This window comes from Coregonus lavaretus, assembly GCF_964263955.1.
Source record: "Coregonus lavaretus genome assembly, chromosome: 5".
Lineage (NCBI taxonomy): Eukaryota > Metazoa > Chordata > Actinopteri > Salmoniformes > Salmonidae > Coregonus > Coregonus lavaretus.
In genome coordinates this window covers 40869141-40882043 of record NC_139992.1, presented here as the reverse complement: position 1 = coordinate 40882043, position 12903 = coordinate 40869141, and the positions used below count along the sequence as shown (strand labels likewise).

At 41.3% G+C, this 12903-nt stretch overlaps 1 protein-coding gene across 2 annotated transcripts; it reads right to left on the bottom strand.

Annotated features, from left to right (window-relative positions):
- Positions 1-8200: 8200 nt before the first annotated feature.
- Positions 8201-12902, bottom strand: atp5f1c (ATP synthase F1 subunit gamma; the record flags this gene model as incomplete). Of its 2 annotated transcripts, XM_084162222.1 has the most annotated exons (9): positions 12732-12902; positions 12103-12137; positions 11778-11909; positions 11163-11370; positions 10869-11012; positions 10602-10666; positions 9497-9652; positions 9106-9202; positions 8201-8408 (listed from the first exon to the last, which is right to left on the bottom strand). In XM_084162222.1, the coding sequence occupies exons 1-9, from the start codon at positions 12770-12772 to the stop codon at positions 8405-8407; spliced, it is 882 nt and encodes a 293-aa protein (XP_084018348.1). In that variant the 5' UTR covers positions 12773-12902. The 2 variants fall into 2 exon arrangements, with proteins under 2 accessions (XP_084018348.1, XP_084018349.1); XM_084162223.1 differs by lacking the exon at positions 8201-8408 and having other exon boundaries at positions 9102-9202; positions 12732-12812.
- Between the last annotated feature and the right edge of the window lies 1 nt (position 12903).

Below are 12903 nucleotides of genomic sequence, written 5' to 3'. Positions count from 1 at the left end.
AGCCTTGTTGAATCAGATATCTACTACTGTTCTGCTGATAGCCTTGTTGAATTAGAGATCTACTACTGTTCTGCTGACAGCCTTGTTGAATCAGAGATCTACTACTGTTCTGCTGACAGCCTTGTTGAATCAGAGATCTACTACTGTTCTGCTGACAGCCTTGTTGAATCAGAGATCTACTAACCGGCTTCTATACATTTCTGGAAGGCATGCATTTGTTATCAAATAGTGCTGACTGCTGGACATTGTCTGAACTGCAGGAGGTTGAGTTGTACAGCCAGAGAGCAGTGGAAGTGGAGGAGAGTAGAGAGAGGCACCCAGCTGAGTCCTGGCTCCAGGCCCAGTTAACTCTCCCTGTCTGCCATCCTACCAGTCTGGACCACACCCCCTTACATCACACACATAACAAACACCTTTCTGTCCGTTTGGACTGGGCCCTCTTACACATCACACACAACACCTTTCTGTCAGTTTATGCCGGGCGCTACCACCAATACCACACCTCTCTATCCTGCAGTGTGGCGTCCTGGCAAATCAGAACTTGAGAAGACCACACAAACATCCTCTTCCTACACCTCACACAACCCTGATATAAGGAGATGTGGGCCATTCTAACCTGGATAAGTCTTAATTTCTTTACTTAAGGAGACGTGGGGGGTTTGGTTTAGTTGATTAGGATCCCCATTAGATACTGCACATGCAGCAGCTACTCTTCTTGGGGTCCACATAAAACATACAAATACATGACAAAGTACAGAACAGTTATAGACTAGAACAACAAGAGACAACAAAAATACTATTTACACACTATTCTTATAGTGTCTTCAGAAACTATTCATACCCTTTGACTTATTCCACATGTTGTTGTGTTACAGCCTGAATTCAAAATGGATTAAATAAATATAAATCTCACCCATCTACACACAATACCCCATAATGACAAAGTGAAAACATGTTTTTAGAAATGTTTTGCTAATTTATTTTAAATGAAATATGGATACATCACATTTACATAAGTATTCACACCCCTGAGTCAATACCTTGTAGAAGCACCTTTGGCAGCGATTACAGCTGTGAGTCTTTCTGGGTAAGTCTCTAAGAGCTTTCCACACCTGGATTGTGCAACATTTGCCCAATGTTTATTTTCTTAATTCTTCAAGCTCTGTCAAATTGGTTGTTGATCATTGCTAGACAACCATTTTAAAGTCTTGCCACAGATATTTAATGTCTGCTTTTTTTATTTGTACCCATCTACCAGTAGGTGCCCTTCTTTGCGAGGCATTGGAAAACCTCCCTGGTCATTGTGGTTGAATCTGTGTTTAAAATTCACAACTCGACTGAGGGACCTTACAGATTGTATGTGTGGGGTACAGAGATGAGGTAGTCATTCAAAAATCCTGTTAAACACTATTATCGCACACAGAGTCCATGCAACTTACTATGTGACTTGTTAAGCAAATGTTTACTCCTGAACTTATTTAGGCTTATCATAACAAAGGGATTGAATAGTTATTGACTCAAGACATTTCAGCTTTTCATTTCATTAACAGATTTGCAAAAATTTTGAAAAACATAATTCCACTTTGACATTATGTGGTATTGTGTGTAGATCAGTGACCAAAAAAATCTCAATTTAATCTATTTTAAATTCAGGCTGTAACACAACAAAATATGGGACAAGTCAAGGGGTGTGAATACCTTCTGAAGGCATTGTATACATACTCATATTATTATGTACAGTACAGTTAGATTAGAGCTTTAGAAAGAGGAGAGGTGCTTTATGTGTTTTTTTTTCAAGCTAAACTTGCTTTTTGCCTGAGTAACTTCTGATGGCAGAGCATTCCACGATGACGTGGCTCTATAAATAACTGAGCGACGCATTAAATCTGTTTTTGGTTTGGATACCGTGAAGAGACCCATGGTGGCGTATATATGTATGTATGTATGTATGTATGTATGTATGTATGTATGTATGTATGTATGTATGTATGTATGTATATATGTATGTATGTCTGTATGTATGTATATATGTATGTATGTCTGTTTGATGTGTATGAAAATAGATTATACAAGTGGTTAGGCATTTACAACACACAAATGTTTCTTAAAAAGGCTTGAAAAAAAGTAGTACATTTCTCCTCAACCCTCAACCATGAAAGACTGTCATGCATGTTGTTGATGTTGGTTCTGTGTGTGCAGTTGCTTAGTTTTGAGCCAGCTGCAGCTTTACTAGGTCTTTCTTTGCTGCACCTTCCCATATTACCAGACAGCAGATGGGACAAGATCAGAGCTTGAACAACTAGTACAGTTGATCTTTGTGTCAAAAACTCAGAACATCTTTTTATAACAGACATACCTCTCCCCATCTTCACAACAACTTTGTCAATATGATTTGACCATGATAACTGACCATCCAATGTTACTCCTAGGAGTTCAGCTTCCTCAACTCGTTCAATGGTCACACCCTTTATGCAAAACTCCAGTTGAGGTTTAGGTCTTAGGGAATGCTTTGAACCAAATACAATGCTTTTGGTTTTAGATGTATTTAAGACCGGTTTATTGTTAATGACCCATTCTGACACTGACTGTAACTCCTTGCAAAGAGTCTCAGTGAGCTCACTGTCTGTAGGTGCTGATGTGTAGAGTGTGCAGACATCAACATACATCGTCATTTTAGCTTTGTGTAAGACAAGTGGCAAATCATTTGTAAAAATAGAGAAGAGTAAGGACCCAAGGCAAGAAGCTTCCATTGAAGAATACTCTCTGAGTTCTATTGGATTCGTAACTCCCCAACCATGTGATGGCAGGTGATATATAAAGCCATAACAAGTGAGTTTTCTCAACAACAAATTATGATGAATAACATCAAAGGCTGAACTGAATTTTAACAGTAAAGCTCCAACTATCATCTTATTATCTATTTATTTTAAACAATCATCAGACATCTGAGTCAGTGCAGTACAAGTTGAGTGCCCTTCCCTATATAATATAATAATAATATAAGCATGCTGAAAGTCAGTAGTTAACTTGTTCTTTAAAAAAAATACACAACAGAAATATAAACGCAACATGTTAAGGTCTCATGTTTCATGAGCTGAAATAAAAAAATCCCTGACATTTTCCATATGCACAAAAAGCTTATTTCTCTAAAATGTTGTGCACAAATGAGTTTATTTCCGTTAGTGAGCATTTCTCATTTGCCAAGATAATCCATCCACCTGACAGGTGTGGCATATCAAGAAGCTGATTAAAAAGCATGATCATTACACATGTGCACCTTGTGCTGGGGACAATAAAAGACCACTTTAAAATGTGCAGTTTTTTCACACGACACAATGCCACAGATGTCTAAAATTTTGAGGGAGTGTGCAATTGGCACGCTGACTGCAGGAATGTCCACCAAAGCTGTTGCCTGGAGATGGAGATGAATTTGGTTTTCATTTAAGTTTTCATTTAAGTATTTTTCCATAGTTTTTATGTCATTTATCTTGTTTTGGTAATAGAATTTCCTTTTTTTGTTAAGTTTAGTCACAACATTTCTCAATTGACAGTATGTCAACCAATCCACTGAGCAGCCTGACTTGTTTGCCACCTTTTTTGCATAATTTCTTTAAACCATAACGTTTCTTAACAGGTACATGTTTGTTAACAATTTGCAATAATAATTTTACAAATACTCTAAGTGCTGCATCTGGATTATCCTCCTTATATACATCAGGCCAACATTAACATTTTACATTTTCAACAACAGTCCTGAGAAAACATTTTGTAGGATCTCTTATAACTTTAGGCCCTGCCTTTGGTACGTTTGCTTTCCTTGTTATTGCCACGATGTTATGGTCACTACAGCCAATGGGAACTGATGTTGCTTTGGAGCAAAGCTCTGCAGCATTAGTGAAGATATATGATCAATACAAGTGGATGTCACATGGGGGGTGGAAGGATGAGGAATGGGATGAGGAAAGGAAGATGGAGGGGGTTTCCGTTGGAGTTCCTGAGTGTCTAGCTACTGGTTCCAAGGGGACTGGCTGGCGAGTGGCGAGCCCTTGCATTTCCTTCCGGAACACTCCTGGACTCCTGAGGACACATATCATCCCAATACACACACTGAAACACTCATGCACACAGACATACTTACACACAGCAGGCAGTGACACACAGGTTAGCCCTGTCTGGACCAAGTCAGGCAGACACAGCAGCCCCATTCAGATTAGGTTACTCAATAGAGACGTAATAGAGTGCTGGACACACACACTGGTTATTATAAATTATTCTGTATGTGTTAGCATAGTATTGGCGCTAAGCTCTTAAGAGCACCTTTTGCTCTCAGTTTTAGTGGTGTAAAAATAACACAGACAAGAAATAGCGTCAGGCTTTATTTTTCTAAGACGCTGGGCTGAGACTCTGCTGCTAAGCAGGAGTCACCTGATATCAGTGAATTAACATTGCTTACAAGACCTACTACAGCAACAACAAACACATCTTGAAATAACAGGAATAATGAGAACCCTTTATAAAGGTTTTATAGCAATAGCTTATTAACAAGTATACATGGTTTATATAACTGTAATAAAACATAACTCATTGGTTACATAGTGAGTTGTGTATATGGCTGCACTGTTTATATAATAATAATAATATGATAATATGTCATTTAGCAGACGCTTTTATCCAAAGCGACTTACAGTCATGCGTGCATACATTATTATTATTTTTTTTGTGTATGGGTGGTCCCGGGGATCGAACCCACTACCTTAGCGTTACAAGCGTCGTGCTCTACCAGTTGAGCTACAGAGGACTAACTGCCGAAATGTTGCAGCCCCGGACACCATCAATGAAAAGCATACTTATCCTTTTCATTCCATTTCAGGCATAGAATCAAGTTCTGCAACATAATGTCCAACATTAACATTATCATTGATTGTATTTGACAGAACAATTATTTTCTCATTGGACAGTGGAATAACAATATTGATTAAATGCAGATGGGATATACAGTAGATATCACACAAACTCGTTGAATAACCAGTTCATTAATTGGTTCTTTGTTACATAGAATATCTATGTGGTGAAAAGTATAGATCTATACTGAACAAAAATATAAACACATGTAAAGTGCTGGTCCCATGTTTCATGAGCTGAAATAAAAGATCCCAGAACTTTTAATACGCACAAAACATTTATTTATTTCAAACTTTGTGCACAAATTTGTTTACATGCCTGTTAGTGAGCATTTCTCCTTTGCCTAGATAATCCATCCACCTGACAGGTGTGGCATATCAAGAAGCTGATTAAACAGCATGATCATTACACAGGTGCACTGTGTGCTGGGGACAATAAAAGGCCACTCTAAAATGTGCACAATTCCACAGATGTCTCAAGTTTTAAGGGAGTGTGAAATTGGCATGCTGACTCCAGGAATGTCGACAATTTCTATACCATGTTGTTTTAGAGAATTTGGCAGTACCTCCAACCAGCCTCACAACAGCAGACCACGTGTAACCACGCCAGCTCAGGACCTCCACATCCAGCTTCTTCACCGCGGGATCATATGAGACCAGCCACCCAGACAGCTGATGATACTGTGGATTTGCACAACCGAAGAATTTCTGCACAAACTGTCAGAAACCGTCTCAGGGAAGCTCATCTGCATGCTCATTGTCCTCACCAGGTTCTTGGCCTGACTGCAGTTCGGCGTCGTAACCAACTTCAGTGGGCAAATGCTCAACTTTGATGGCCACTGGCACGCTGGAGAAGTGTGCTCTTCACGGATGAATCACGGTTTCAACTGTACCGGGCAGATGGCAGATAGCGTGTCTGGTGTTGTGTGGGCGAGCGGTTTGCTGATGACAACGTTGTGAACAGAGTGCCCCATGGTGGCGGTGGGGTTATGGTATCGGCAGGTATAAGCTACGGACAACGAACACAATTGCATTTTATCGATGGCAATTTTAATGCACAGAGATACCGTGACAAGATCCTGAGACCCATTGTCGTGCCATTCATCCGCTGCCATCACCTCATGTTTCAGCATGATAATGCACAGCACCATGTCACAAGGATCTGTACACAATTCCTGGAAGCTGAAACTGTCCCAGTACTTCCATGGCCTGCATACGCAAGACATGTCACCCATTGAGCATGTTTGGGATGCTCTGGATCGACAGCGCGTTCCAGTTCCCGTCAATATCCAGCAAATTCCCACAGCCATGGAAGAGGAATGGGACAACATTCCATAGGCCACAATCAGCACCCTGATCAACTCTGCGAAGGAGATGTCTCGCTGCATGAGCCAAATGGTGGTCACACCAGATACTGACTAGTTTTCTGATACCTTTTCTTTTTAAGGTATCTGTGACCAAAAGATGCAGGTCTGTATTCCCAGTCATGTGAAATCCATAGATTAGGGCCTAATTAATTAATTTAAATTGACTGATTGCCTCATATGAATTTTAACTCAGTAAAATCTTTGAAATTGTTGCATTTATATCTTTATTCAGTGTAGAATAAAGAGTTGTGCCAAACACCATACCTTTTATTTCAAAGGAATTGAGTGCAATGACTGATCCATTTTTCAGACAGAAGGAAAATAAACAGCAATGTAAAATTGTACACTACCGGTCAAAAGTTTTAGAACACCTACTCATTCAAGGGTTTTTCTTTATTTTTGCTATTTTCTACATTGTAGAATAATAGTGAAGACGTCAGAACTATGAAATAACACATATGGAATCATGTAGTAAACAAATCAAAATATATTTTATATTTGAGCTTCTTCAAATAGCCACCTTTTGCCTTGATTACAGCTTTGCACACTCTTGGCATTCTCTCAACCAGCTTCACCTGGAATGCTTTTCCAACAGTCTTGAAGGAGTTCCCACATATGCTGAGCACTTGTTGGCTGCTTTTCTTTTACTCTGCAGTCTGACTCATCTCAAACCATCTCAATTGGGTTGAGGTCGGGGGATTGTGGAGGTCATGTCATCTGATGCAGCACTCCATCACTCTCCTTCTTGGTAAAATAGCCCTTACACAGCCTGGAGGTGTGTTGGGTCATTGTCCTGTTGGAAGCAAATGATAGTCCCACTAAGCCCAAACCAGAAGGACGGCGTATCGCTGCAGAATACTGTGGAAGCCATGATGGTTAAGTGTGCCTTGAATTCTAAATAAATCATTGACAGTGTCACCAGCAAAGCACCCCCACACCATAACACCTCCTCCTCCATGCTTTACGGTGGGAACTACACATGCGGAGATCATCCGTTCACCCACACCGCCTCTCACAAAGACACAACGGTTGGAACCCAAAATCTCCAATTTGGACTCCAGACCAAAGGACACATTTCTACCAGTAATGTCCATTGCTTGTGTTTCTTGGCCCAAGCAGGTCTCTTCTTCTTATTGGTGTCCTTTAGTAGTGGTTTCTTTGCAGCAATTCAACCATGAAGGCCTTATTCACACAGTCTCCTCTGAACAGTTGATGTTGAGATGTGTCTGTTACTTGAACTTTGAAGCATTTATTTGTGCTGCAATTTCTGAGGCTGGTAACTCTAATGAACTTGTCCTCTGCAGCAGAGGTAACTCTGGGTCGTCCATTCCTGTGGTGGTCCTCATGAGAGCCAGTTTCATCATAGCGCTTGATGGTTTTTGCGACTGCACTTGAAGAAACTTTCAAAGTGCTTGAAATGTTCCGTATTGACTGACCTTCATGTCTTAAAGTAATTATGGACTGTCGTTTCTCTTTGCTTATTTGAGCTGTTCATGCCAAAATATGGACTTGGTCTTTTATCAAATAGGGCTATCTTCTGTATACCCCCCCTACCTTGTCATAACACAACTGATTAAGAAGGAAATAAATTCCACAAATTAACTTTTAAGAAGACACCTGTTAATTGAAATGCATTCCAGGTGACTACCACATGAAGCTGGTTGAGAGAATGCCAAGAGTGTGCAAAGCTGTCATCAAGGCAAAGGGTGGCTATTTGAAGAATCTCAAATATAAAATATATTTTGATTTGTTTAACACTTTTTTGGTTACTACATGATTCCATGTGTCATTTCATAGTTTTGATGTATTCACTATTATTCTACAATGTAGAAAATAGTAAAAATAAAGAAAAACCTTTGAATGAGTAGGTGTTCTAAAACTTTTGACCGGTAGTGTAGCCTAGCTTTATGTTCAAACATCTCAACACTCATCTTTCATGGTCACAAGTAGGATTTATTGTGAGTTGAGCTAGTAGGACATTAGAAAGGAACACGTTTCTCTGTAAGAGGTTTATTTTTTCCATATATTTTACAAATAGAAGCACAAATGTTCATAAACTCTCAACAGCCATTTGAAGTACTTAGAAGCATGTATACCAGAACAAAATGGCGATGGCTGGCAGGATGATCTTTCCATTTATCTGAAACCACACAGAACAAACACGCATTCAGAAAAACGGGATGAAAACAAAACACCCAACCAAAATGTCACACTAAATGTGGGGGAATAATAGGGTTGCTATTCTGATTTTAATAAAAAAACAGGATACGTTTGATCTGGATCTGGATGATCAAACACACTAGGCCCCAGAGGGCGCTATTCTATATTAGACTACTGTGGGCCGCTTTTCTGGACACAGATTAAGCATAGTCGTGGACTAAAAAGCACTTGTACCAGTCTCCATTGAGCATGGCATGTTTTTTTTCCCCTGTGTCCAGGAAACTGACCCAGTGAGTGTATCCTACAGGCTGTTACCTAGGATCACATGATTTAGGTCCTGATACCAACATGAGGGGTTGGAGTGGAGTAATAAGGTTGACAAAATAATGGTTAGTGAACAAACTTGAAAAGGACTTTAAATATTTAATAATGACAGACAAATGGGTGGGCTCATGCAAGACGTTGAGGATATTTTCAAAGTCTAGGTAACTAATCAAGGTTAAGAATGAGTGGGGTTATTTTGTGTGGGGGAAAAAGAAAACCATTACTGTGAGGGACAGATCGAACACCAAGGGATGCCAACCAATGTATGAGGGAAGAGTTTGAGGGAGAGGGACCAAGAGTGAAACAGAGAGGGAGCTAGGCAGAAAGAAGCTGACAGAGTGAACAGTACTCACAGGGCAGCAGCTCCAGAGATGATCTCAATGAGCTCCTTGGTGATGACAGCCTGCCTGGTACGGTTGAAGGTGAGGGTCAGCTTGTCAATCATCTCAGCTGTAGGGGAGAGAACAACAGAGTTAGGGTTGATATGAATCACAAAACAAAGCCATCACAGTGCAGGCACACAGATTAGCTGATTTTGTAATATCAATGGCAACCCTAGAGGCATTACACTAGGTCAATCAAGCAGTAGAGGGAGAGTGAGGAAGATCATCACAAAGGACAACAGCTACTGTGTGTGCTAAGAGGCAGGCAGGAAGCCTACAACTTAATAGACAAGTGAGGAAGATGAGCAATAAGTCAGTTGTTATAGAGGCAGAGGCTGGGGAGGAGGAAGAAGATGCTCACAGGCGTTCTTGCTGGCGCTGTCCATAGCGGTCATCCTGGCACTCTGCTCGCTGGTTGTGGACTCCTTCATACCAAAGTAGATGATGTTGACCAGGGAAAACTCCTGGTAGTTCCTCAGCACGTCGGCATCAATGTCATCATAGATGCCCATGTTCTCTGTTACAGGAGAGGAAAAAGAAGACACATTAACCCCCCAGAATCGATTGACGCACCGGTGCGTCAACCTAATTAACATAATTGTAGAAAATCCCTATTAAAATCCGTCAGTTTAAGCTAGAGACATCTATTTGCATTGGATGCGTCTCAATCCACCGCATCCGCCGATGTTGCACTTCCGCATCTGCTGTGAAAGGTGGGAGAGCTAGAGCGGTGTTTGTCAGACCATGAGACATCCCAAAAATCTGTCATCTTGTGAAAACGCCTGTAGCGAATGGTTTGGCCTATAAACTATTATGACCACTCTGGAAAGGGGTGACTCTCACGAACACGATGGGGTCTCAGTTTTCCTCAACGACCCCGACAAGTGTCAGGAGACTCATCTGAAGTCAGTACCGTCAATGTGCCAACTTCTGTTTGGTAGCGTCCGAACCGTTTGGCCTACAAACTAATGGGATCCCACTGTGGAAAGGAGATTCTCACGAACCCGATGGAGTTGTTTTGCTCTACGACCCCCACAAGTGTCACGGGACTCATCTGAAGGTAACCGGTACCGGTTTTAGGTAGTTGTGCCTACCCAAAAAAAGGGGTTAAATGTGTGTAAAAAAATATTTTACAACTCAGGAAATATATAACGCCTAGATTTAGGACAGACACTTCAAAACCTTGTTTCTTATGATTTATTTTTTGACTGTCCTTGTTGCCATTTATTAATGTGTTATTCAATGCGTTTCTATTTGCTTTAGTAGTAAAGGCCAAAATCTATATTTGATCAAATAATTTTTGTATTTATTTTTATGAAACCTAACGGGGTCCTAAAATTAAAAATCAAATAGCTAAATGATCCATAGTATGACCATCTTAAAACAATTCCATGTCAGCTGGGGAACCCCTCCCCAATGTCTTAGACTAAATAATTAACACGACCTTCAAAACAATGGTGTTGTACCTGAATTAGCAACAGTATCAATGGAGAAGATGGGCTTCTCGTCAGTCTTGTAGGAGATCACAGACCTGAATGAGGGGGGAAAATAACATCCATTCAAGACTTGTTTTGATAATGGGCTATGTACTTTGAAGGATAAGGATGGGACTATCCTTGACGTGAATCTTCCCATACCAACATTTTTTATCTCCTTATAGTGGCTCAACTAAGAAGCCATTTGGAGGAGACAAGATACTGAAATGTGGCTATGTGGAAGGAGTCCATCCATACTTGAATCTGTTGTAGATGACGGCACCCTGGTCAAACTCGTAGCCCATGTTGAGCAGCTCTGTGGCGACGATGGAAGCGTCGGTAAAGGTGGGGGGCTTGCGGCCCACCTCCTTGCAGCTGAGCAGCAGGTAATTGCCATGTGTCCTGGGTGGTTGGGAGGGAGGGAACACTGTTGCCATGGTAATAAACTAAATACAACAGGGAACCACGAAACTGACCCTGGACCTGTTGCTGTGGGCATCATACAGTAAAGTAAAGCTGACGTGGCTGTATTTCTTTATTATCATTCTGTACCTCTGCAGGATGTTCCTCAGCTTGTCCCCCACATTGACCACCATCACCTCCTTGCCCTCGCCAGTGAGGTTGGCGATCTTGGCCTTGATGGCCTTGGCCACGTTGGAATGGACGGCGCCACAGAGACCACGGTCAGACGACACACCGATCAGGAGGTGCTTGTTGGCCGTTCCCTCTGGGGCCTTGATCTCAGCCTTCTCGTACAGGGCTGGAGGACATACAGACAAGAGAAGAGGGACCATCAACAGGTTTGTTGAACACCACTGGCAAACGTCACAAAAAGCATTTCCAGTAATTGTGTGTGAAACGACCCTGACAGTACAGGGACAGTATTCCAGAAGCGCCTCAGAGTAGCAGTGTTAACTTAGGATCAGGTCCCCTCTGTCCATGTAATCTTATTCATTATGATATAAAAGGCTAAACTGATCCTAAATCAGCACTCCAACTCTGAGACTCTTTATGAATACAGGCCCTGAACTACCCCTGCCTTCTCACTATGGTCCTAATAGAGGACCATAATAATGGACAGTCATGACCTTCACATAGAAACCATCCATTCCCTTGGACTTTAGTGTGTGTGTGTATAGAGATCATGCAGAGTGTGCAGTGACATACCCACAGCACCATTTCCATAGACGCGGGCGGGCTTCAGCTGCCTCTCAGCGCGGGCATACTTAGCAGCTGCCACCATCTTCATGGACTTGGTGATCTTTTGGATGTTCTTGATGGACTTCAACCGGATGGTGACTAGAATGGGAGAGGGAACGATGGATGCCACTGACTGACTAAACATTTGTGGTTCAATAACATTGACACACACAACTACAATATCATCATGATTTTAAAGTTTGACTTGCGCATCAGACTTCAAAAAAGGAAGCTCACGGGTGGATTTGATGTAATACAGATTAGTTAAAGAGATGGCAAGGTAAATACTTACTGTCCTTCAAAGTAGCCATGTTCCTGACCTGCCCACTACAAACAAACAGAATTAGCTAGTTAGAAACATTATCATTGCAAGTTCGCGCCATAACGTGGACATCCTCAATTCGGGGATTACAAACTATTTGCCTCCCAATACAAATAGCTAGCTACCTATAAGCGAAATGTTGTTAGTACAACTATATTATCAAACAGTTAGTTAACGTTATCCTATAGAGTCCCTGTCACCAGCTAACAGTTAGCAAGCTAGGTTTATCCAGATAACGTATGCTAACTTAGTTAGTGGGAGGGACATTGATTTTGACACGAGCTAAACGCTGTTCTGAAAACATCTGACATTGTACGAATTACTTAAGGAACATTTAATCAACGTTAACTAGCTGTCACACACTTCAATGACATGGTTAGTTAGCAAGCTAATGTCAGTTTAGCCACCGCACCGGCTGAACTTGGCCATTCACTCTCTACACCACACACCATCTGCGGCCTATGGGTTAGCGCGTCCTTGCAATGTTTTACATCGCTCATCAACGCATACGACGTACATGTTTGTCATATATGTGTACGACAGCACAATGCTCAAAATCATATTTTCAAATATACGTAATTGAGCAAATAAAACGTTACCATTGTGGGAGGAACACCAACGCGCTGGTCCTGGCGAACATGATTACTTCGATGAAGGTCAGACTCGCAGGACTGCGCAAGCGCAAGTAAATGGCAAAATGTGGACGAAAAAACGAACCTCGCGTTACTTTAAAGTACACGTAAATTGATGACAAAGTACCCACGGAAGCGG